The sequence below is a fragment of the Mizuhopecten yessoensis genome, unplaced genomic scaffold (genome assembly GCF_002113885.1).
Source record: "Mizuhopecten yessoensis strain PY_sf001 unplaced genomic scaffold, ASM211388v2 scaffold10603, whole genome shotgun sequence".
In the NCBI taxonomy this organism is placed as follows: Eukaryota; Metazoa; Mollusca; class Bivalvia; order Pectinida; family Pectinidae; genus Mizuhopecten; species Mizuhopecten yessoensis.
The window spans coordinates 1505040-1532544 of record NW_018408629.1 but is presented as its reverse complement, the minus strand read 5'-3'; the positions used below and the strand labels follow the sequence as shown (position 1 = coordinate 1532544).

The 27505-nt window shown below is 34.3% G+C and overlaps 1 protein-coding gene across 3 annotated transcripts; it reads left to right on the top strand.

The window, feature by feature from the left end:
• On the top strand, window positions 1-27426 carry LOC110461334 (coiled-coil domain-containing protein 74A-like). Of its 3 annotated transcripts, XM_021514768.1 has the most exons (9): window positions 1-97; window positions 354-453; window positions 8428-8885; window positions 15576-15698; window positions 18864-18929; window positions 21589-21727; window positions 23036-23213; window positions 23816-23970; window positions 24466-27426. In XM_021514768.1, the coding sequence occupies exons 3-9, from the start codon at window positions 8555-8557 to the stop codon at window positions 24602-24604; spliced, it is 1131 nt and encodes a 376-aa protein (XP_021370443.1). In that variant the 5' UTR covers window positions 1-97; window positions 354-453; window positions 8428-8554; the 3' UTR covers window positions 24605-27426. The 3 variants fall into 3 exon arrangements, with proteins under 3 accessions (XP_021370443.1, XP_021370442.1, XP_021370444.1); XM_021514767.1 differs by lacking the exon at window positions 1-97 and having other exon boundaries at window positions 178-453; XM_021514769.1 differs by lacking the exons at window positions 1-97; window positions 18864-18929 and having other exon boundaries at window positions 181-453.
• The last annotated feature ends 79 nt before the right edge of the window (window positions 27427-27505 follow it).

The following is a 27505-nucleotide window of genomic DNA, read 5'->3' as shown; positions in this document are numbered from 1 at the left end:
CTTTGGTACTTGTTGAAAAATGGCTGCCACTGGGTAGCAACGAAGACCCTCTCGAGTTTGATCACGTAACAAATGCAATCTTGGCACTCAAACACAAGTACGTTCATATCAGAATATCTTTTTAATCCCCATAGTTCAATTTCCAGTTATTGGAAAAGTCCTACTCTACATAAGAAAATTGACAATAAATTTTGAAACCGGAAATTACTTTTCTGGATCAGGTGTGTCCAATAGAGACGGCGTGGATAAAATTTGCATATCAAATAGGTGACATGCCACAGTAGGTAAACTGACGAGAGGACAATGTGCTAGGGAAAACACTGATATATTGGATTTTCTGTTGTTTCTTCTAGATGATTGGCACGAAATCGGATATCAAATCTGTATAATGGAATAAGGAAAATGTAAACGTGAAATTATTGTTGGATTTGACTTCACAATGTTGAATATTTGGTAAGTATATATATTTTCTGCTTTCAGTATATATATACTCACATACATATACCAACATTTTAAGAACTGTAATTACATCGTCTTAATGACGGAAACTATTATATGCAAGCACCTTTGTAAATACTTACACAGTATCAGATTTGGTTTGGGCAGAAATAAATGTTTACCAGCGCCAGTGGCAGAATATTTGTAGCCCATCAGATTAGCTTTTGTTATTGTTTGCATAATTGAAAAATGTGGACTCTAGTACTTTATGTATCAGAGTGTGAAGTAGATCTTGGCATGTAACACTATTATTAAATATTTAATGAGACACTGTATTGTATACATGTATATATCCTAAAGTTTAAAAAAATAAGACACATGCATACATGTACATGTATGTATACAAGATAAGATAACATGGTATAAATTTACCAGTGCAGAGACAAGATCATGTTTTCTTTGACAAACCTATAATATAGGAATTGATAAGCAGTGTTATATTCCATTTACATTATTTTTTAATAATTTTCATTCAGTCATAAGCAGCTGTATTATTAAATCAAATAATCGTTAAGTTTCCTATGCTGTCTTGTAATGTTTAGTAATCAGTAGTTACATGGATGTTGCAACCAATGAAAAAGAACCTACCGCTAAGGAAAAGCATCAGCATATATATCCATGTCACCAGACTAATTATGAATTACATGGCAGGATATTTACATTAAAAGAGGAATATACACTTTTATGCTTCTATGATTGTCAATCATATATATATAGTTGGCACTTTGTTTCCTGTTGTGTGTACATTCCTGTTACCAGCCTAGCTCTGCTCTTTTACTTTTTCATGGAAATGTTTAACAAATTTGCGATCAGATTGAGTTGAAACACATATTATGCATAATACTAAATATTTTCAACAAATATTTAGCTTTTGATGCACTAATAAGCAAACAGAAACAGTTGAATTCAACAATTTGATTATTTAAAACAAAAGGAGATCAAACCATTACTAAATCAAAGGAATGAACAATATACTCTATTGTACTAGTTTTATCAACAGATCTTTTTTTCGGTTCAAAATTCAATCTTTTTAGTTTAGCTTTCCATCCTTATGCTGGACCAAATCTTAGTTACAAGTATGTTATCTGTACTTTGAAATATAACATACAAAAATGTAGCTATAACTAGCACGGTAAGTTCTTGGTACACACATGTATCAGAACTAGAATCAAGAACAATAAATTGCATGACGTTTTGTTAAGGGGAGGGGGCACATTTTGTTTATGGGTATATTATTATATCCTTAAATGTTACTTCATGTTTTTTATATTTATGATTCTCATAAACGTGTCACAACTGTTCAGATAAATGAAATAGTTTAGGCTTTGTCATTCCATTTCTCTGGTATGGTTTTTATTCTTTTCCTTTCTCTTATTATTTTTTCATTTCAAAGGGGGCATACCTCTGTCTCCCTCCTGCATTGGGAATACCATGTACTAATTGTGAAATGTATTAGTATATCAGAATCCAATAAGTTTGTAAGATAACACAGTGCTCAGACAACACAAAAGGGGGAAAACCTTAAAGAATAGAAGGCTACTGACACTTTAAGGGGGTTAAATACATCATGCAATTGGCTCAAGGTGTCATGGAGCTAGGATTAATCTTTAGTACATGTAATTTATGAGCTCAGAATTTTTATATGATAAGGTTGCTGTCTTTGCACCTACATTCTTAATTATCATGTAAATCAATGTCCCCTATACCACTGTAAAAAACTGTAACCAGTCATTGGAAACAGATTATTTTTTTCTCAGCAAGGTTATGATAAATCATTTCTGAAAAGAAAACCATACCCTGTGGGACTTTCATAAAAAAATAAGAAGAGATGAAATCAATAAAAAAACACTATCAACAACTGTCTACTGTGTGTTAACCCTTTCACCCCTAGATAACTTTAGTAGACTCTACCATACATTGATCTGGATGAGTCCAATATGGTTTACAGTGGTGAAAGGGTTAAAGGTGCATAAGGTTAATTCTGTCCCCAATCACCAACACTTTTAGGTTATCTGTCTGATATTAAATATCATCAAGCTGACCTCAAAGTTATAGTCTCCCATTGTGTGATGTTCATTAACATTGTAAATTAACTTAAGCTCAAACTCAAACTCAAGAGCTTCAGTTTCATTTTCTTCATTTGTTAAAATGTTTAGGCACTTAATTAAAAATTCAAAGAGAGAAGGAAATTGACTCATTGTCAGTCAAATATTCTGCTTGGATAAATGTCTATGGACAGGAATGCTAAATGTATGTAATACCAATAAGGTTAAATGGGAACTACTATCTTCCAAAGATAAGGTTTCATTAGTTTGGATAAAACTAGTACTTTACAAAGGTTATTGGGTACATAACTATATATATATTGGTGTTTTTTTGCTACCTGTTCGGTTTTCTGATAAAGAACCTGTTCCCCGTTTGCTCATCAAGTTTGAATGAAAAGCGAGTGAACAGTACATTAACACTCTGCAGATCTAGACTCAGATGAATTACATTGTGTATGCTCATGGATAGAACACGACCAAAGGGAATCTCTCCTTATGTAACGGACACCAAAATTGATGTGCTATCAGTTTTTTCTTAATTCAAGGTTGTTTGCATACACAAATGACCATTTAAACATTTAAAGAATGAAATTCATCTTTTTAATATTTTATTTATAATGGCAATGCAGGTATGCAACACAATTCTGTTCAAACCTAGCTATTCTATGATGTGCAGTAGCAAGTATCGCTGAGTGAGGAAGACAAAATTCATTTTTCTCGTGTTATGAAAAAAGATAGATTTTAAGTCAGAGTGCTGATTAATATGGCCCTAAATATTAGTTGCAGAAAATATTGTGGGGAAGGCCGGAAGGGGGTTCACATCTTTTATAAATTTAAAGTGAAATATTGTTACTTGTACTCTATACCACTCTATATTACTGCAAAAATGCAACAGATATTTCACCTTAGTTGAAATATTGCATGGATATACTTGGTGGGGAAGGCGTAAGTGGGTTCACATCTTTTATAAATTCAAAGTAAAATATTTGTACTCTGTATCACTAGAATAGAATTACTGCAAATTTATGACCTTAGTTGAAATGATGAATATACTTGTATGTGATGTACATTGCACCTTTCTCAGTAGAAAACATTTTATCTGTGAGTTAATCTATTGGAGTTAACTGTGTAAATAAACTTATAACAAGTACATGCTTATACTTCTGGTTTGAAAAGCCTTTAAATCCAAAATGAGATTAAACCGCATGACCACTTTTGTTGAAATCGCTGTTTGACATGTTGTTGGATTAAAGACACACAAGAATAACCGCGGAGATTGTACAGCTGTAGGAAATATGTATTTCTGTCTCGGGTATTGTACATTTCTATATATAGAGATAAAGAAATGTTTCAATAATGATGTTTAGCCAAAAATGTGTCCAACAATCTGGGTCAATCACCAATAATCATACAGTGTAGTGGAACCGAGACAGAGAGAGATTGTTTTATTTGCCCTGATAAACCAGTTTTGCATATATATATATATATATATAAAACTCTTCCAAAAGCCTTCACGGTCATGACGCGTATTGCAAATGTAAAAAAGATGTAAAAAAGTGGCCTTTAGGTAACTTAACTTTTTGATTAAGCATACATGCATGTATTTCTAATCATTTCCACATCCATGTTGAATTGGCAGAATAAGATAATATGACATCAGCTTTGTACAGCTTGTTGTTGAAATGAAAAACATGGAGCCTAGGTATCTGACATACCCTATACCTTAACTTGGGCCGAAGCATAATTATCGGATAAAAAATGCTGATTATATACCTCAGCAACAGATGCTAGCTTGATCTGATGGTCATTTCTTCAATTGATTAGTCAAATTTTAATTGTCTGTACTTTAAAGGGAAACATTGATTTTAATTGTCAGTCAGCTACTATTAAATAGATGTTGGGTCCCTCCATTGTAACCATGACGTAATTTGCTAGTACACTGGTTTCTGTACAATAAAATGGCCACAGAAATATGCTATGGTCAATATGGGTTATTTTCGATGCAACAAGCAATGAACTTGTTGTTCATTGATATAGTGTTTACAGTGGCCATTGATTATGGGTGTAACACTATTTAGAGATTATTATCTTAACCTTTGGTCATTTTGATAAAGTTAACCTAGATGGTCACTCTGTCAGCTAGAGACAGATATCAGCCAAGTCTATAGCTAACGTATCATCAGAGAGGGCTGGCTGGCCATAGATATTATATTCTTCTTAACAAAATTATGTTTTTGCAAATGAAATAATGATAACACACGAAATTAAAGATAACATCATTTTACACCAATTTATTATAAATCATTACAGAAAACACTTCACAAAAAATCTGAGGAAATACTTTTGCCCACATTCAGCCTATACCAGTTTTCAAAATTAAAAAACGGAACATATTTCTTTTATTTGCCAAATCAATGCATCGATTGAATTCGTCTCAATAGTACTAATACACATGTACCATTTCCGACATTAGAATTATTACACACATATTAAATGGCCCATTTTGTCACCATGAATACAGACTTACAACAAAGTCTTAGATATATGATTATTTGTTAAAGGTAAATACTTTACCTGTGTCAATATATTTATCCTGTTTAATACCTGCGACCAAACTGACAGATCTATATAAATCTGCATTAAACTTTTCACGGACGAATATTGGCAAGTACTCGCAAAAAAACCATACAACGACTAAGTGCTTGTATTATATATGATATGACCTTATAAGCTTGTGATTCACTTTATGTAGGGCTAAAAATTTTGTGTTGATCTAATTCAATATTTTTCTATATCCAAAACTCAAACCATAAATTATGAGTATTTCATTTTTGTAAGTCAGTTTTAAACAGAGTATAATATTACTTTGAAGTTAATGTATACATAAATCTTGACTTTGTTGTATGAAGTTAAATAAGTTTTTGACCAAAATACAGTGATGTCCCTTGCAGGAGACATTTTCTACTCTTACATGCATAAGATGTTTAGTACTGTAATGTCCCTAATAATCGTCTCACCCTTATGAGCACTGAGTATGTCGTTATGACGTCATGCCTATGTCGTAATACCAACTTAATTACTATCTCGCAATAACGACATGCCTATGTCGTAATAACGACTCTGTTATGTCGTAATAACGATTTACTATGGTTATTATGAGATAGTAAATCGTTATTACGACATAACTAAGTCCTTACTACGAGATAGTAAGTCATTATTACGACATAGCTAAGTTGTTATTATGACATAGCTTAAGTCATTATTATGACATTTCTTTTCTCTGTGGCCCATATCGGCTTCAGTAGGCTATACATGTATAACTTTTATGCCAAAGTAGTGAAGTTAGCAATGTTGTAATGCTGTGAGTTTAAATAATTTCATAGGGATAATCTTTTGAAGGGTTGAAAACAAGATATTCCATTTGTCAGAGAAAACTATTTTAACCTAATTTGAAATGGTTGTGTTTTTTTCAGCACCCTTGATTCCTTGATCTGGGTTTTTCCATTGGTAATTTGTTCTCTGAAGTTTATTAAGCATGGACCATGCCATGATTCTGACTATGACTTTATCAGATTATTTATTTTGACAAATAAAAACATACTGTGGTTACAGACACAAATGGTTTTGTAACTTTGTTAAAAACATTACAATAATTAATGATGCTGATCAGTTAGACTGAATTAGTTGCTAAAAAGGAACATTTAATCTTTCTGAAATGAAATAGATAAAGTACATGTACATGTAGTTATATTATACATATTGGTATGATGCTAACATACAGACCTTGTCATTGTATTGATGCGTGCATACAGGATATTAAAAAATCAATATATTTTGGAACTAATCACAGCTAAATGGGTATAAGATATCTAATTGACATCTGACAAAGTTTCATTTTAAACAGCTTAATCAACAGTGTTTAACTTATATACCAAGCCAAACCAAAAAAAGTTTTGTGCCCTGGCCAATGCCTTATAATTAATTGCTCGTAAGATTTTCAGTAGGATAACTGAAGTTAATTAGGCATTTGGATGATAATTTCCTTAAAAGTTTTGGATAGATATTCTTTAAACAGGGTCCTGCTACTTTAAACCTAAACATTTTGTGCTAGAACCCTGGGTACATTAACTAAGCTTACTGTATCTTTGTACTAATGTTAGAGATGACTATCTAGCTAATTTAAACTACCACAGTCGTATGAAGTAAGATGATGAGACAAGGGGATTCCCCAGTAATACTAATATGAAATCACTGCAACAATTCATTGATGTTATATCAACATTGTATACATATGACAGGGTAGTTCTAAAAGAGAAAAAAAATCCACTCCCCTTTGGAGTAAATCTACAAGTCTTTTGTTTGGCATTATAAAAATCTTCCAACTTGTGCTGTGCTCCATCTCAAACCAAAAGGGATGAAAGGGTTTTATCGTATAAATAGGGTAATTATTAGGTATTTAAAAAAAACGGTGTCTTCAATAACCTTGTGTTTGATATAGTGTTATACTCTTGTATATAATGTTATACTCTTGTATATAATGTCATATTCTATATGTCATACTCTTTGATATAATGTCATACTCTTTGATATAATGTCATACTCTTTGATATAATGTCATACTATTTGATATAATGTTATACTGTTGCATATAATGTCATACTCCTGGATATAATGTCATACTCCTGGATATAATGTCATATTCCTGGATATAATGTCAAACTCCTGGATATAATGTCATACTCCTGGATATAATGTCATACTCCTGGATATAATGTCAAACTCCTGGATATAATGTCATACTCTTGGATATAATGTCATACTCTTGTATACTTGAGAACTCCTGGATGTAATGTCATATTCTTGGAAATAATGTCATACTCTAAGAAATAATGTCACTGTTTGAATTAATATCATACTCCTGATATAGTCATACTCTTCCTGCTTTACTTTTATTATTTTACCAAGTAACAAACATGTTTTTATATCCAGCCTTAGTGACAAACGTAATAAAGACTAAGTGTTCAGTATCCAAATGTCAGGTCTACATTCTACAACTAGATCCAGTCAAAGTCTGATGAGCTTATAAATCATTAACATAATTTTTTAGAAATATCTGACAAATTACCTAATATTTTTTTTTATATTTCTTGTCTTTGGACAATCATAATATATCTTTACATGCATATCTAATAACAAACTTTAATATTTATGAAATATACTAGATGAAAAATTTGAATAAAATTATCATTAAGCTGACAAGGCTTTCAGCAGCAAGGCCCTAATATTGGTTATTTGATTCAGCGGTCTGTAGGTAACTATAATACATGTGCAATGATTTATGGGTAAAGGTGTGTGATAATACTTTTCTCTGTAACGATTGAACAGGTGGATTATTATTACAAAAGGGTAATTGATAGTACCTGATAGGTGTACTGGCTACAAGCTGTATAGTGTTATTAGTAACTTACCTGTAAGTGAATTTGTCCTCTATACAATAACTGTACCGAGTGAACCTAATGTGTTACATGTCAGGTGAACCTAGGTTTTAGCATGTTTAAATTTTCAAATGAACCTTAGTTTTAGCTGAACAAGTCATTAACAGAAATTCTCAAAATGCTGTTTTTGAAAAAAATCTGAAAATTTACAAACTTTTGTATTTTTTTGTGTCTATATACCAGTTTAATTTCATTCAAAATATTTCAAAAAATAACTTGTCATATGTAGTAATCGGGCTTTCAACAACAGGCCCCTGACGTTTGAAAATATTTTAATGTATATTCTTTGTGAAAACTGAACTGTTCCTCCTAAAATTATAATTCATGTCCATTGTATAAATTTCTGCATGTGCCATTGTTTAATTTTGATATTTCATAATTTTTGCTAGTGAGCCACAGTGCTGACAACTTTCAGCCAAGAAAAGTGGCAACTCATTGGGTGCCACCATAACAAACAGGAGTACGGAGCCGCTACCCCCAGGTCAGCCACTCCCGGGCGATGCCACGGCTGGCAACATGATCAAGCAGGGAGTCGTACAGGAGAAAATTTCCGACCTAACAACCATGAACCAGCTGCCGCCCCTAAGCACACTTCCCCAGTGGTCACGAATAAACACTCTGGATCGGGGCCGCTACCCTAAACCTTTTGTCAAGGACAAAGTGACAGGGGGTCCTGAGGGACGGAAAGAAGGAGAAGAGGAGGAGCGTGATGTTGACATATCTGAACTAAACCCCTCTCAGAGGATACACCACCTCGAGAGGAGCATCTTATTTCTTCGTCAACAGCACCAAGAAATCCTCAAGTCACTCCATGATGAGATTGAGATTCTCAAGAAGGAGAATAAAGGTATTTATAAATACATAGCACATTTAGTTCTTACTTTATAAGATCACCTGGCATAAAGCGCCTTTCAGTTTATCTTAAAAGGCAGCATCCATCATCCATCGCTCTGTCAAATTTTCCTTTGAACGGCTTCTTTTACAAAGCTGATAATCCAGCATCAGGGTAATTGGCCAGTAGGTGCCTGGGATGGATATTGCTATAGATAAAAGATACATACCTGCATGTACATACCTTCAAGGTCACAGGGGTCAATTAAGATAAAAAGCATTGGGTCTTAAAAGGGAAACGGTAAATATTCCTGTCTCATAACCATATGCAATTAAGGGCATAAAGATAGATAAAAGATCTATACCTACATGTACATACCTTCAAGGTCACTGGGGTCATTTAAGGTAAAAAGCATTGGGTCATAAAACGGAAATGGTAAAGATTCCTGTCCCATAACCGAATGCCATTAAGGGCATAAAAATACAAACATATAATCATGCTATCAGGGTTGGCCTACAGTCTGGCACAACCTCTAGCATCATAGCAACTGGAAACAATCGAGATTGGCCTACAGTCTGGCACAACCCCTAGCATCATAGGAACTGGAAACAATCAAGATTGGCCGACAGTCTCACACAACCCCTAGCATCATAGCAACTGGAACCAATCAAGATTGGCCTACAGTCTGGCACACCCCCTAGCATCATAGCAACTGGAAACAATTGAGATTGGCCTACAGTCTCGCACAACCCCTAGCATCATAGCAACTGGAAACAATCAAGATTGGCCTACAGTCTCACACAACCCCTAGCATCATAGCAACTGGAAACAATCGAGATTGGCCTACAGTCTCGCACAAACCCTAGCATCATAGCAACTGGAAACAATCAAGATTGGCCTACAGTCTGGCACAACCCCTAGCATCATAGCAACTGGAAACAATCGAGATTCCTACTCATTAACTATATACAGTCAGGCCAAACAAAATATATGTTTGTTTCAAGTAACAGGCCTGAAAAAATAGGGTAGGTCAGTAGGCAAATAATTTTATTTTAATGTTGAATTATTTGTGAATTAATATTATGCTTTATTTCAAATTTTACAATGCATTTCCACACATTATAATGGCTATTACTTTGTCAAGAATAAGGTCAGACTCCCAGAACCGGAAGAAAGTACATTTTAATGAGTGGATGTGAACTTTGTCTGGCTAATAAATTAATCATAGATACAAGAAGGTGATCAAATATCTAGGGTCGGCAGTAAAATCTAGGGTAGGTCGGGATACCTTAAACACACATATTTTTTGCTTAATCCTGGAGCTCTGTGTATACTACCTGGCCTCTGGGAATTAGTTCTTGCTGGATATGAAGACAAGCAGGCATGAATTTGCTCTAGGACTTGGCTCACATGCCTGTTGGCTCAATCCTAGGGTCATAACCCGGAAATGGTTGAGATCCCAACTGCAATTACCAAATGCAAATCTATACCAATAATTATATCAACCAGATATCTAGATTTACTATAATTTAGCATCCTTGGGATAAGAGAGACAGAGCTAAAAAAATTAGGAATATTAATTTCATTACCAAGATTTTCAAATCTCCTGGTCAGGTATACAAGTTCTCCGACTTCTTGCCATACCTCCTGCTCCTTTTCATCTTCCTCTTCATCCTACTTCTCCCCCTCCTTCTCACTCCCCCCTGCCTCTTTTACTAATCTTACCTTTACACAAATCTTGTCAAATTTAATCAATTGCCAAGAAACACAATGCTCCTACCATGGATATTTCCATGGTATCTGAATTATTCAAATTAATTATTTTTTTCTCTTTTTAATTTACATCTCTTTAAATATTCCAAGAACTACCAACTGATGTGGAATATGACCTTTTTGAAATTACACATATACATGTATACAAGATTGTTTTTGGTGAAATTATTGAAGTATGGTGAAGAAATGTACATTTCCCTTTTGTTGATTCTGTTTGAAGTAATGAAGGAAGATGTTAATAGCTTGGGTTGGGAATTAAGTGAAAGATTGGACGATTAATAGCCTGACTCTGTGGTGTCGTTATTAACTAGGCAAGCTTGTTTGATGTATGATCCAATTTGCTATATCCATAAAATATGTCAGGGGACTGGAAACCTCATCAATACTTGATCACAAACGAGCTTACCTGGATTCTACCTGAGGATGAAAGTGATGGAAATAGACATCCTTACCTGACTATGTTTAATTAACTTTTTCACCTCGGCTACCACTACTGGTAGGTAACAAGTCTCAGATGATATCTCCCATATACATGAACAGCTTTATGTTTGCCTTCCTAACTTACTATAGTATACTGTGAAATCAGTAATATTTGTTGAGTTTTTAACTTCATTGATTTCGTGAGTACTCTTCTTCCAAGAATTCATAGGTCCACGCAAAATAGTTACAAGTTTGATATAAAGCTATTCTCTGTATGCATGAACCCACTTAATGGTGTTTTTTTGGGAAACCACAAAAATTTGGGCCCCACAAAAATGTCTTATTTCACAATATATTTCCTGTCTTCATAAACATTTTCTTAGTAATTAGCTCGTCTATTCGGTGCCTGCGTCCTACTTCACTGGGGTTTAAGTTTTTGGGCAAGTTTTTTCCAGACAGTTTTAGATCATCACACTCAATACGCTGTTGTCTATTATAAGGTTGAGGCATTTATATGGAGTGCAAGCAATGTGCTAAACCATATTTTCATATCTGTGGGGCGAAAACAGTTTACTTGGACTTAGTTAAAGTTTTTAGGCAAGTTTGCATGTGCAGTGTTGGATCGGTCACCACCATCAATACGCTGTTGACTATTTCACATTGTCTGGTCAATTCTTCTTTTGAAATGTAAATCATATTAACGTATATAAAGGAATTCTTAAGAAAAGCATAATTAAAGCTGACAGTTTGGTCCTGATATCAAGGTCACAGAGAACAATAACAATATCCGAAGAACCATTCAGACTAGAATCATGATACTTGGGTATGCATTGTAGACCAGCAGTATGAATCTTTTTCTTAATTACAGTAATGAGGTCAAAGGTCAACTTTAAGTGCTAGTCAGGGGTCAAAGGTCAACATTGGTTTAAAGCTGTAACAATCAATCTTCTTCTCAAGTTCCATAAAGCCAAGGGTCATGATTTTGGCCAGTAGTTACCTGGGATGGAGTGCTATAAAACTTCCTCATTAAAATTACCTTGACCTAATTTCAAGGTCACAGGGGTCAAATATGTTAAAAACTTCAAACAACAATATCTTATGAACCATTTGGTCTAGAGTCATGATACTTGGGTATGTTATGTAGACCAGCTGTGTGAATCATTCTCTGTATAACAGTAATGAGGTCCAAGGTCAACTCTAAGTGCTAGCCGGAGTCAAAGGTCAGTGTGGGTTAAAAGCTTTAAAATTAAAATTTCAAATTTCAAATAACAATATCTTAAGAACCGTTTAAAAGATGTTAAAATGTCCTGTCTTCTAGTTACCAAATTTGGTCTGAAGTTACCTATATGTCAATTTTAAATTAGAACAGGTAGTGGCGTAGGAATATGTTCCGCACAGTTTTGATCAATCGCAGTAGGTTTTATTACACATGTGTAAATATTTATATGATAAATGTGCTAACAAGTGTTTCTTTGGACGTTTTCAATTGGAGTTGTCCCCGTTAATGATTTTCACTAATACATTTTTGACCATTAATGGATAGTTTTATTATATCATGGGGTTTTTGTAGACGATCATATAGGGAAAGAAACTTAATCGGAATTATATTATAACAAATGTGGTACCTCTGTGTTTGAAAATGTTCACAGTCACTGATGCATCAATTCACCAATTATTTCAGGATGTACGAAAAACATAGATTCATATCAGTTCACTGTAGTTCTCAGGTAGTTATCTCTACATTGTAAATATTTAATGTAATAAGCAAACGGTGCGTAACCCATTGTTTACATCATAAACACTTCCTGTAGACAGTATCACACTTGTTATCGTATTGAACCACTCGAGCGTGACATTTTGTGGTGAATATTTTGTGTTTGTTTTATCGGTCAGGGTCAGAGACCAATCAGGTGTTGTGGGAAATGATGTTGCTTAACCCTTTCACCACTGTAGACCATAATGGACTCATCCAGATCAATGCATGGTAGAGTCTACTTAAGTTACATAGGGGTGAAAGGGTAAAGTACCTTAGCTATATTTAGATTCATTTGTTCTACAGGTCAAGGTCATAACAACAGATGTGGTGGGAAAATATATACATGTACCAATGGCCCTAATTAGTGTTGAAGGTTCCATTCCAAGTCGCATCAATACATGCCAATGTCTTTATCTGTAGTACCATGGTAGTTATTCCACGCTGCTTAACGTTCAGCGTTTAGAGTTATCACAACAATTGGTTAACCCAAGTTAGTATAATGTGATTGGGTGGAATACTGTGCTGGGTACAGTTGGCATGGTATCTCAGTGAGGTAGCACTCTTGAAGTCAGCAACAGATCTGCGCTATCGCAAAGAGGCAACCACACCAACATTCTGCCTCCAGTGCACATGCATACATTACACACATGGAGGCACATCCATAAATGACCTTAGCTGGTAATCAGCATTTAGGGTAAACACAACTACTTGTTTACCTGTTGTCATTACTGTATAATGTGACCAGATGGAGTACAGTGCTGGGTCACCTCAGTGTGGTACATCAGTGAGATAGCACCATAAAGTCGGCATCAGATCTGCGCTATCAAATAGAAGCAACTACATCAACATACCACCTCCAGCACACATTGCATACATTAGACACTTGCTTAGGCACACATCCTGGAATGACCTTAGCTTTTAACACAATTTTAAACACTATAAACCGAAACGAACGGTACCTTTATGTTGATTTGTTATTTGAGTCAAATTCACTCATTCACCCCTGATTTCATAATCAACTATTCCAACCTTTGAGATTGTAAGAGTTCAAATGTGTCTTCAGAGGGGAGTGAGGTCATAAATAAAATGGATATTACATTGTCATAGCACAAAATATAATCATAACATGTGTAATGTTAACAGTGTAATCAGTTATGATTCCATACTGGTTACTTTTTAGCTCACCTGGTCCGAAGGACCATGGTGAGCTTATACCATATCACAGTGTCTGTTGTCCGTCCGTCCGTCAACTTTTCCTTTAAAACGCTACTAGTCATGAACGACTGAGCAGATTTTGAACAAATTTGGTCGGAAGCCTTTTTTAGGGGAAGGGGAACAAATTTTGTGTATATGATGGGTCTGGCCCCCCTAGGGGCTGAGGGGCGGGGCCCTATAGGGGAAATATAGCAAATTCTTTAAAATCCTTCTTATTCTGTAGGAATGAAAGGATTTGTTCCATATTTGGTCTGAAGCATCCTTGGGAAAAGGGGAACCAATTTTGTTTAAACCGTGGGGCTGAGGGGCGGGGCCCAATAGGTTAAATATAGCAAATTCTTAAAAATCCTTCTTCTTCTGTAGGAATGAAAGGATTAGTTCTATATTTGGTCTGAGGCATCCTTGGGTGAAGGGAAACCAATTTTGTATAAACCGTGGATCTGGCACCGAGGTGCCTGAGGGGCAGGGCCCAATAGGGGAAATATAGCAAATTATTCTTTAAAATCCTTCTTCTTCTGTAGGAATGAAAGGATTTGGTCCATAATTGGTCAGAAGCATCCTTGGGTAAAGGGGAACCAATTTCGTATTTATATAAACCGTGGGTCTGGCCACCTAGGGGCCTGAAAGGCGGGGCCCAATAGGGGAAACATAGCAAATTATTCTTTAAAATTATTATTCTTCTGTAGGAATGAAAAGATTTGGTCCATATTTGGTATGAAGCATCCTTGGGTAAAGGGGAACCAATTTTGTATAAACGGTGGGTGTGGCCCCTTTGGGACCTGAGGGGGGGGGGCCCAATAAGGGAAATATAGGTAAAACCTTTATAATCCCACTTCTACCATAGGGATTAAGGGATATTTTCCTAATTAAGTCTGGAACATCCTTAGGCAAAAAGGACTCAATTTCGTATAAACAGCGAGTGTGGCCCCTCTGTAGGCAGAAGGGAGGGACCCAATAGGGGAAACATAGCAAATTCTTCAAAATCCTTCTTCTTCTGTAGGAATGACAGGATTTTGTCCAAATTTGGTATGAAGCAGCCTTGGGTGAAGGGGAAACAACTGTATATAAGCAGTGGGTGTGGCCTCCCAGGGGGCAGAAGGGCGGGTCTCAATTGGAGAAATAGAGGTAAAACCTTTAAAATCCTTCTTCGACCATCAGGATTATAGGATTTTATCCTTATTTAGTCTGGAGCATCATTGGACCAAGGGGACTCAATTTTGTATAATTGGTGGGTATGACCCCCCTAGGTTGCATAGGGGTGGGGCTCTATTTGAAGTTTGTTCTCGCTATATCTCAAGTACTGGATGGATCTTTCTGAAATTTCATATGTACTTACAGCACCTACTTCATACCAATTATTTTAAACATATTCAGGTGAGCAATATAGGCCCTCTGGGCCTCTTTTTTTCAGATTTATATTCTAAACTATGGTGTTTCCAAAAAACCTAAATCATGGAAATCAAATAATTCAAAAGACAGGTTTCTTTTTTTTTAATTATCTGTTACATGTATATATTATATTATGCTTTATTTTTTTTCAGATTTGCATTTTAAAATTGTGATGTCCCAGAAACAGCATCAGGAAAAACAAACTGCCAACAGTCAGCATGAAAGTTCTAAAGAACGCTCCAGGAACGAAGGCAATTCTCGTGCTCTCGAGAAAGGTAACATAGGCAGCCATTTTGGAATATCTCTTCTTTTCTGTTTCCGTATATCTTTCAAGTTAACCCTTTCACCACTGTAAACCGTAATGGACTCATCCATATCAACGCATGGTAGAGTCCACTAAAGTTACATAGGGGTGAAAGGGTTAACTTTTACCAAGTATACACCATTTTCCTGTCATTTTCACGACATTTTCAGGATGTATGTGTTTGTGTCTGCTCTGTCGTTTGACCGATATTCTGGTGGTCTAGTTCAAAACGTCATCAATATCTCGTACGGGAGACTCCTATTGCCGGAGAGAATCTCTAGATCCTCCAAAGAGTTACCCTTGTTTATGCAGTATATAAATTCCTTTGGTGTGCTTTACTTAAATATTCTGCTGTGATAATCCTATATCTAGCTTTCAACCCATCCTACAGTTCTATTCAACTCCATTGATAAAGATAAGAACTATCGTTTGCATATAGTGTAGAATCTCTGACCCCATTACCTCTTTGATTGCTTTTTTCCTCAACATTGATGAGACCCCTTTGGCTTTGTTCAGGCAAATTATGGTTCTGAGACTTTTCTTTTTGTTTCCACTGTTGCTCTCTGAATTATGATTTTACAATTTATCTTTATGATATATACTTCATCACCTCTTTATCTTTATGATATATTTCATCATCTCTTTTCTATTTTCATTTCATATCAATCAGAATGATTGACCATTTATTCCATTTTTCTTATTTTATTTTTCACAACAGTAATTCAAATTTAACATTGAAGTTGACCCTATAAATTCAGTTATGATCTTATGTGTGAAACCATTTTTGCGAGGAGTGCTCTTTGCTTCTACTTGTAGCATTGCAATCTAAAAAAACACACCATTTACGAGAGTCTTTATATAAAGTTTCTTAAACAGGACGGTTGTGAAGATATACTTGTGTTACAAAGCCTATTTCTAGGAATTTTTTCAAACAGGATGTTTGTGAGGATTTATACAAATAGATCGGTGTCGTTTGCCCTATTTCTCCATTCTAATAGAGAGCATAATTTTATCCTGTACAGTTTCACATTTGATTTACATCTTACTGATGATAATATAAGCATTAAAATTTTCGTCTTGCATTGATTTCTTTCCTATCAAGTTGCAAAGGGAATCATGGGTATTGGGTATAGACAGACAAATCTCATTTCCATCAAAGCTGTTCTGTCTGTATTGTTTGGTTAATATTTGGATTAAAGTTTTGCATGTGCATGACTAAGGCATGAACTTGACGTATGATGTTGTTAAAGATAGATTAATTAATTGCCTAATTTTAAATCTAAATCTTCAAGCAGTTAATTAATGTGATATGAATTTTAACAACATTGACCATCAAAAATCTACAAAAAAGGTGTTTATGAATAATTTGCTTCATTGAAGAAAAGAGCACTGCCACCATTAACCCTTTAAAATAGAACTTCAAGATTTCTGGACAATATTGAAATAGCAAGTTATCTGTCTACAATGTTGGGTTGTGGTAAACAGTTTAATGGTCAATGCTTAACTCACTCACCCCTGAAGACAAATTTGAACTCTTCCAATTCAAAGGCTGGAATAGTTCATTATGAAATTTCAGGGGGTGAATGAGTTAATTTACAATCACCATTTATCAATTGCTTGATTAAAACTTATAATATTCTTTAATTCAATATTTCACTCAAATTTTAATTTTGATTTCAAAACTTACTCCTTATTCAAGCATGTTTGTGTTTCTATGTTGTGTTAATTTTCATTTCAACTATTTGTTTTAATCTTTTTAATAAGCTTTGTTGTTGTTGAATTTCCAATACCCAAATATATGTACAGCACAAAACTTTTATATATTTCTCTATTTCATTTCTTATTATGCACTCTGTAAAAAGTTTCTCAAAACCAAGACACATAAACAATTTATTGTCTAAGAATAACTTTTAATGTACCGGTAGCTCTTTCTGACCTATGTTACTGTTACATGTATTATGAATTATGAAACAATTTTCAAAAAGAGGTTAGAGGACTTCTTTAATCTGAACAAAAAATTTCCAAAGGAAATGAAAAAAAAAAACACTAAAAAAAAAACCACAAAGAAAATTGAAAAAAAAACACCAGGAAATTTACAAACAAAAAAACCCCTAGAAAATGAAAAAATATAAATAATAATAATTAGAAATTGGAAAACTTGTATATCTTTTTCATCAACTTTACTTGATTTGATCTTATTCATGAAAGTAACGTCAGTAAATTGTTTACGTATTATGAACACATCCCAGAGCTATATACCCTCTACTCAAACCCTTCCCTTCAGCACACTTTTATCAGGTGAACATAGGTAGTTCTGGCACAAACATCCTCAAAAAATAAAAAAAGGATTTTTTTCCATGAAAATTAAGCATTATAATTCCATCAAAACCAAAACAGTACAACCCTTTATTACTAATTTAATCATTTTTGAGATAAAGAAATTACCTTGTACAGGAGCAAACAAAAACCACACACAGCACGTCACTGATCCAGTCGTCTCATAGAAACAATGTCCAAGGCTGTACCTACCCACCATGATTTTGTGATTTTTTGTCAGATCCCATTCCTTTAAGTTTGGCATTTTATTCTAGATAAGTTTTTGTGAAATAATGTATAACCATCAGATAAATTATTTGTCTTAATCTGTCATCAATTTCACAGTCATTCCCTAGTTATTTAATGTATCTGATGAAAGGGAAAGATCAATATTTTTTTAATTTTATTTTTTAATGCTCTATAATACAGCTTTCCATTTGAAGAGAAATTTAACTTTACACCCTGTAATTTGGCATATTGCATCACATTACACCACTTCACTACAAAAACTAGGTAAACAAATACATGAACTGCTGTAAAACCTGTCTGATCTGACCCACTTGAATTCTGACAACCTATCTAATCTGACCCCTGAGTGTTCTGACATCCTGTTAAATAAGATCTTATAAAAAACCTCCTACCAAAATAAAATCTGTCTATTCTGCTGACCTACCTAATGCAACTGATCTGTTGGAACCCACAGGTTGTCAGATTAGACAGTTTCCTCTTCTACACACACTCACGTCAGCCCCTCCTCATCCCGACATTGACTTTATAAACCTTTGCACTAATATAAACCCATGGCATGTTTTCTTTTCAGAATATTCCTCCAATTCTCTCATCTCTCAAACTCTAGAATTAAGTAGCTCCGCCGGCCGTTCCCGTGGTAAGCCCTCATTGCTATTTTTCACAGTTGCACAACCACAGTCTGATCAAGGTCAGAACACACCCAGACCAGACGTTGGGTCAAATTTTTTACAAACGTTTCACTCCCAAAGGCTTAAAATTGATAGAAAATATGTGGGAGTTAGGGATAAGGGGGAAAAAAATAGAAAAAAATGAAGAAAGCAAAATATCTATGAAACTGTGGTAAACAGTTTTATGATTTCTTACCTGTTAATTAATATAAAAAAAAAAAAAAAAAATCACACAAAATGGATATACCTCTCAATTTTTTTATCAATACCAAGAACATTGAAAATATAGCTGCCATAATTTTTAGCTGAATGAAAACTCTAAAACTTAAATTTGATATTTAAAATAGGCTTTTAAAATTTAAAGTTACAATTTAAATTGGGAAACTTCTACTAGTTAAGAGACTATTGAGTTACAATTAAGTTCTAATCCAAATTCAACTGCCTTATATTTAAAGTGCTGATAGTAGGGAGATAAAATGTTTGGTAATTACTTGCAGATATGACATGTTGAGACATTTTGCAACAATTAGATGATAACCGTTGAAAAACAAGCTTATTAGGATTTGTTAAGCTAACAAAGCCTTTTTGCAACTATAAGTCAAGAATCAAGTATTTTAAAGCATGGTTAGCTTCTTGGCAACTTTTGAAACAATTTCTATCTGCCAAGTTTTCATACATATAAGAATTTATTATTAATATGATTGTTGAAGCATTCAAAATCATCATTTAAGGAAAAAAGTTGTAAATTAAAAAAAAAAAAATATTTAAAATCGTTCATTTAAATGCGAGTGTAAAAAACATATAATGATGAAATTTGTGAATGGTTATTGCTGTGGTCTGAGATATTATTGTACACTGATCCAGTGGAAGAGACCAAGAAACGGTTACAAGCAGGTAAAGTGTGGAGAGTTTGAGTCCTCGTCCAGCAATCACGACGAACCTCATTTACACTTGTTCATGCATTCACCAGTATTTTGCGGATGATTATTTCCGATAATATCTGTCCAGCTTTATTTATACTTGATATGATTGACATACAAACTTAAGTCAAATACTTTTTTCTACTCGATCTCACTATATATTGAACCTAATGCATGTCCTTTTTTGTCACATTAATCATAAGTATATGTGTCTTTTGAGTGACTACTTACAAAATTCATACCAGGAAATATTAGTGGGGATTTTTGAGTGTCCCATGAATTAACTGTCTGATTTTCAAATATTATAAGAAGTTTCGTTCTAACTGACCAACACAAATCTCCATTATTCACCCTAATACAGCGTGCTCAGTTTTCAGTCGACATTCATCACAACTATTTGATCTTTACAGAGTTTGATGTTGTTTCTTCTCCAATCCCTCCTCTGAACTTCAATTTCTCAAATTAATTTACAGGAATTGTTCTCCTGAGATTTCTTTTTGTTAATTTCTTACCTGCATACATTTTTTGGCTTATTTTTGTGATGTTGTAAAAATAATTAACAACTTTTTATTGTCTTTTTAGTGCCTTTTCCAATTAAGTAAAAAAAAGATTTTGAAATTGATTTAGTACAATACAGAGTAATTAGGAATAAATGCAGTTGAAATGACAACAAACTGCTAGTAAAAATGTTGTGTTTTTTTTGTTTTGTTTTTTTGAGAAATGGGAGTTTGGTCTGTGTATGTTGGCAATAAAGTATCCCCTTTTAAGCTCACCGGGTCTGAAGGACCATGGTGAGCTTATGCCATAACGCACCGTCCGTCAACTTTTCCTTTAAAACGCTACTAGCCCTGAACGGCCAAGTAGATTTTGACTAAATTTTGTTTGGAGCATCCTTAGGCCAAGGGGACTCAATTGTGTATAAACCCCCTGGGGGCAGAGGGGCAGGATCAAATAGGGGAAATAGAGGTAAAACCTTTAAAATACTTCTTCTACTGATGACATTAAAGGATTTTATCCTAATTTAGTTTGGAGCATCCTTTGGCCAAGAAACTAAATTTTGTATAAACAGTGAATGTGGCAACATCTGTCTATTTCAACTTCAATTTTGCAAACATTACCAGGTGAGCGATACAGGCCCTTTGGGCCTCTTGTTTTAACTTGAACTTTCAGCTCCAGGATGTAAAAACACTTTTTTATTTTTCAAAACATCACATGCATATTTGTAATAGATTAATTTGTATGGTGCTAGATGCTTGTACAAATCCTTCTCCTATAAGTAAGTTACAAGTATATGTGGCTCAAACATCAGCAATTCAATACAAAGATAGAAGTTTTAGAAATAATTAATTTTCGATCTGTGAAATCTGAATTGATTGTTTTATATAATCTGAATCTCAGAATAAATTTAAATGATTTATTTGAATTATGAAATCTGAAACAGGGAATTTAGGTAACAGTGTGTAAATTGCTTCCGATTTCAGTGTTGATGTAGATTTTCAAATTAATTTTGAATTATTTTTTTGTTTTAAAGTGATTGAAATTATTTATTATAATTTGTATCAGTAATTTATAGAAAAGATTTAATTTCTCATTCATCTTGTTCTATTTGATGGACAAAATTTGTAGAATGTTCTCCTCTTTCAACGAATGTACGGTATATTATGCATATAGTCATGGCCTGCTTATAGCTTTGTTTCTATGGTAACAGAGGATCGGCTGGATGAGCTCAAGATCATCTTTCTGGAGGAGGAGATAAAGGAGCTGAAACACGCACTCCGTGACCTCAAAAACCGTAATAGCTTCTTCTCACAGAGGTTGGAACAGGAAGAGGAACTCAAGAAAAAGCAGTGAGTATTTTGTTAAGGGTCTAATACCGTGTATACAAATCTCCTGGTATTGATGAAGCCTGTACTAATACCGTGTATACAAATCTCCTGGTATTGATGAAGCCTGTACTAATACCGTGTATACAAATCTCCTGGTATTGATGAAGCCTGTACTAATACCGTGTATACAAATCTCCTGGTATTGATGAAGCCTGTACTAATACCGTGTATACAAATCTCCTGGTATTGATGAAGCCTGTACTAATACCGTGTATACAAATCTCCTGGTATTGATGAAGCCTGTACTAATACCGTGTATACAAATCTCCTGGTATTGATGAAGCCTGTACTAATACCGTGTATACAAATCTCCTGGTATTGATGAAGCCTGTACTAATACCGTGTATACAAATCTCCTGGTATTGATGAAGCCTGTACTAATACCGTGTATACAAATCTCCTGGTATTGATGAAGCCTGTACTAATACCGTGTATACAAATCTCCTGGTATTGATGAAGCCTGTACTAATACCGTGTATACAAATCTCCTGGTATTGATGTTTCCTATACCACAGCCAGAAACTGTTAATGTATATGCATTGGAAAATATTTTCCTGGCATGGCTATAGTTTAAATTAATCATTGCTGAAAAGAATAACCATACTTTACGAAACTTTTATGAAAAATTATGAAAGATTAAATAAACAAGAAAATTCAACAGTTTTAATATTCTGAATGTAAAAATGCAAATAGGCTGGACCAGGATTCGAACCCGGGACCTTCATTCATAATCCTGACGCTCAAACTTACTGAATTACCTGGTCAATAGTAAGAACCCTTACCTAGTCATACTACCTTTACATACAAAACAATATTAAAGGGAGACTACTCTATGTACAAAAACCTACTATAGAATTCTCCAGTGTTTTGCCTGCAGTGGGACAGCTATCACACATTATTACAGTACAAGTTGTTGCACCTTGGACAATAATGTTTAGAAGTCATTTGTTAAGAGTTGTCAGGTGGTGACCATCTAACTTTAAAATAGTAAGTATCAAATAAGAGGACAAAATGGCGACGACCTTGCAGCAGCCACCTGTTATTATTTGTAATTATATCAGGAGAGTTGCCTCTACGATACAATTTTAAAAAGCATACTAGGCCATGTCTCAATCAGTGTTTTCAAGAGCAGTTTGGGTGGAAGACAAAAGCAGCATGTGCTTATTTATCTAAGATACAAAATGCAGTCAGCAAAGACTCAAAAGGTTAATAAAATCATTTTCGGGGTGAAGTTCAAACAAGTTCAATATTCTTTATGTATACTTACAGACAGGCCAAGATTGAGAGTCTACAGTACCAGGTAGCACAGGGAGGGGGCCCGATGGCCGAGAAAATCGCCGCTGGTAACCTCAACATCTTCAGCAACCCAAACCGTCCACCGACCTTGACAGAGTGCGAGGTTGTCATTCGACATCTACAGTCCATCAATGAGCAGCAGACACATGAGGTATAACACCAGTACTGATAGGTTGAATAGGTACATGTGGCACAGAAATATTCCATGATAAACGAACGCACTTGGACCGTTCTATAAGCAGAGCTAAAAATGCAGTTTCGGAGAATAAAAAACAATGTATCAATAATAGTATGCCCTTCTTTCAGGCTTCCACTGAATGACATAACGTATCTTAAAAACTACATGTGACTTGACATTGTTTAAGAAAGAAATAACGCAAACTGGCAATAGTCAGCATTTAAGTTTCGGTCAGGCACGTCTAATGGACCCCTCAATCTACACGTGCCAAATTTTCCTGAGGTCAGCCTCGGTTCAGACTTGTGCCTGTCGTTTTTCTTTACAGTTTCAACCGGATACGCGAATGTACCCCTGTTAGTACTTAGATTCTGGAAACAATGTCTGTCATTGGTTTATTATGTTATGTACACCAGATGATATCATTATATTAAAGCCCACCATAAAAAAAGGAGCATGGTTTGTTGTGCTCCGAAACATCAAACCAATAACAGTCATGACAATATTCTAAAATTACATAAGAATTTGAGTTAGTCCTGATTGCCTTAATTATTTTAAACTGAATGTTGTTTTAACAGCTGGATCGCCTAAAGTCAGACCTGCGTGACGTGTTGTACTCACACAAATGGACGCCTGATGCCTACCTACTTGCCAAGGCTTACATTGCTGAAGATGACGCCAAGGACAAGGATGGAAAGGCACTTCCGAAACTTAAAAACCCTTCCAGGAAATTGTAAGTTATCCAACCAATAAATCAAATTAATCATTGAAAACAGCATGAAGCTTTCATCATTTATCTGAATTTAACCCAGATAAAAAATAAACAGGAAAAAAGTTGACATTTCTACCATCAAGTTAATACTACATATAACAAAAAGGCAAAATGCTAATTTTTCAAAATTAAGTCCTAGAAATTTAAGTCTGTCTCCTTTAATTCATAGAAAATTGTAAATTTTGAAACCTGACATTCAGTTTTTTTCAGAAAAATCAAATACCTTATTATTTAACTTATGTTCTTAAAAGAAAACTTCCTCTTTTCAGGATTTTTTTTTTTTTTCCGTAAGCGAAAGTAAAACCATTCAGAAAATCTAAAAGCAAACCCAAATGCTACGGAAATTAATATAAAACTGTTTGTATCACTTGTGAGAGTCTAATTTTTCTCTATGTTTGTGAATGTGTTTTGATATCCACAGTATTCAAAAACTCTCTTTTTTTTTTTTTTTTGCAGACCAGATATTGCGTACATCCAAAGAGACACTGTGAATCTACCGGCACTAAAGCAGACAGTTAGTAACAAGGCCATAGAGCGACGTAAACGTACCCAGATTCTCCAGAAAGCTCGCTTACATAAAGAAATTCTACCCTAGTATCCCATAGTAGTTAGTAAGACGGTGAAATACTGCAGCATAGACAGGCCCGGACCCTGTGGAAGGCTCGCCAATAAATACAAAGGAATTCCTAGTGTTGATGATGTAGACTATCCGTACAAATACAGAATTTGTTGGATGACATGTTAATTATAACAAAAATGTGAAGTTTTGCTAAATGGAAACCTGGGTAACATGATTAAGCTGATAAATGATTAGCTGAACGAGAGCATGAACCCTGGATTTGTAAATTTGTATGTGCATGTATCATGTATATCAAACACTAGACAATTTCTCAACAATGTGTGCCTATCTCTCACCTTACCGGGGATATCCTTTATATTACAACGTGAGAAAACTATTTCAAAGATAATATTGGAAACATTTTACAAGTTCTCCTTGTCCTCTGAAACTTGGAGTAGGAGAAATAGATCTGTCGTGTTGTTGAATATGAAGAGAAGGGAGGTAACTCCCATACATGTTTTTTCTGACTGTTGCCATGGTGTCCATTGTGCCTCCCTGTGTTCCACCATTCAACATTGATTATCATTATCCAGGCCTAACTGTTCTACTGAAATTCACTTATTATATGCAAGGAATCAATTTTAAATTAAATTTCCGCCAAATGAATACACGTTGCAAAACATTATGTTGGTCGTCCAGCTTCAGAATGATCTGTAATGAAATAGTCTTATGCAACATTATATTAGGTCATAGTCCCATCAACATTACAATGGTTAAAAGCTTTGATTGACTGTGGTATTTCATTTGGTCCAGAAGTTTGCTAAATTTGATACTTATAGCGTATTACCTGGTTTGTCCAAAAATGATTTCAAGCAAACATGTGAAATTACAAATTTGCGTTTAATGTAATATGATACATTAAAATATACGTAACTTTAATAGAATTCACCTCTTGAGGTCGAGCATCGAGATCTTAAAAGATAATTTTCCTTATTTCGGATAAACAAGTTTTATTATCAAATTTTATTATTATGCTCAGGAATAAATTCTTTCAAAACCAAATTCGTGTGCAAAGAATTTGTTGTTAGATATATGTGAGATTAAATTTTGTAAAATTATGTACATTTTTTATACTTAAAATGTTACATGTCAGATTGAAACAAAGATGGAATGGAAAATTCTTTGTACATTTCTATTTGTTTATCCGACAATCTAGTTTTAAAGGATCAAGTAGAATTCCATTCAGCACCCTAACATAACACATGTTCTAAGTGATTTTCAGTAGATATTCAGTGTATCATTGACCATACTATACAAAATGTAAGAAATCTGTAGTGTTTGGATATGTATGGTGAATGTGACCATAAATGTATGTAACAGTCATTTTTCGTTAGATAATGCATAGGCCATACTTTAGAATAAGAAATCGGAAGTGTTAGGATTTTTGTATGGTGAAATTTACATATTTGTATATTAAAGTATTTTTTTGTAGATGTCTGCTCAACTGAAAGTCTATACCAAGTGTAATTAGAGTCCTGTGATCAGATCCATTCAGGTTGTGTATCTTTTAAGTGTGTTCTCCTATTTCTGAGTGTAGCTTTTCTGATAGTGGAATGGTTCTGAAAAAATGTTCTGTCAGAGTATTTTGCGCAGTAAGTGTACAAACTTGTAAATAAACAAGTTATGATATAACTTTTGACAAAGTTTCCATCTTATGTTAAGTGTTTCCTGGATGTTATAAGTAGGTGTTTTAGAATGAAATTGTTATTCGTGAAAATAAATATGTATTTGATGTTATCAAAATCTAGGAAGTATGGGATTGAATAAGTTTGTAATAGATGATATGGAAATAGTTTCATATTAAGTCCAAAAACAAATCTACAGTTCTACCAAAGAAAATTTCAAGCCATCCATCAAGCCCATATATTTCAACTGTAATATATTTCTGTAACAGCCTTCCCGATCTACCAATAAGCTCCCACAGGAAGTCGGATTAGATAGGGTTCACTGTATGTATAGTCGGATTAGGTAGGGCTCACTGTATACAGACAGTTAGCATTAGGTATGTTTATAACCCTGAGAGGAGCAAATCTCTATACCAACAGTAGCTAAATGGTGAGCATTTATGATAAAGAATAATTACAGCAAACAGTCAGACGGATTTATGATAAATCTGCATCTTTTTTCTTATTTTAGCCGGCTTTTAGCTTTTATGTCGTATCTGCCAGCTCTTCATGATGTTCAAACAATTTTTCCAAAAATAATATTTTTTCTAAATTTTAGTATTTGTCACATGTGCTTTAATGCTTGTTTTATATTTAAATGCAACAAATAATTTATCATAAAAATTAAAATGTCAAGATGAATTTTTACATTTACTGTACTGTGATTTATCCTCATTAAGCTCAGTCTCCCTAGTCCTAATGAGTCAAAGTATTGGATATTCTGGGATTCGATGTTACTACATATGTAGTTAAGGGTTAACCTCTATATTGATGTGTCCAGTTTCTGTTAATTTGTTTAACAAGGGAGGGGAGTCCACAGGCTTATTAACAGGCAAGGGCTTATTACTGGTAAAATACTGGGATACATCCAATCTGCGATCTCGTACATTTAAGATGTGGTTTAAATCTCATAACGCAGTGTTAGTAAGGACATTATTAACTGGTTTTTGTATGTCGTGTAATCATTCCTCCCTCGCGTGTGTGTGTATCTATATTATGTACTGGCATTTCTATGGAAAACATGCTCACACAACATAATTATATGCATACTGATGATAATTACAATGTGTTCTGTCTATCTCAACTTTTTCCCCTTAAATAGAATGAAAATCAAATTAAATGTATTCATATCAACTATGTCTTGCTTGTTCATTTATCTTGAATAAGTTTACAAAACAAAATATCTGAATGGAATAGGAGACGCACAGTCATT

What these genes read in the sequence shown, in the direction of transcription:
- LOC110461334 (XM_021514768.1), top strand. Translation starts at nt 8,555, where the DNA reads ATGATCAAGCAGGGAGTCGTACAGGAGAAAATTTCCGACCTAACAACC. An exon ending in TCTCAAGAAGGAGAATAAAG is followed by an intron (nt 8,886 to 15,575) that starts GTATTTATAAAT and finishes ATTTTTTTTCAG; the next exon opens with ATTTGCATTTTAAAATTGTG. An exon ending in CTCCGCCGGCCGTTCCCGTG is followed by an intron (nt 18,930 to 21,588) that starts GTAAGCCCTCAT and finishes CTATGGTAACAG; the next exon opens with AGGATCGGCTGGATGAGCTC.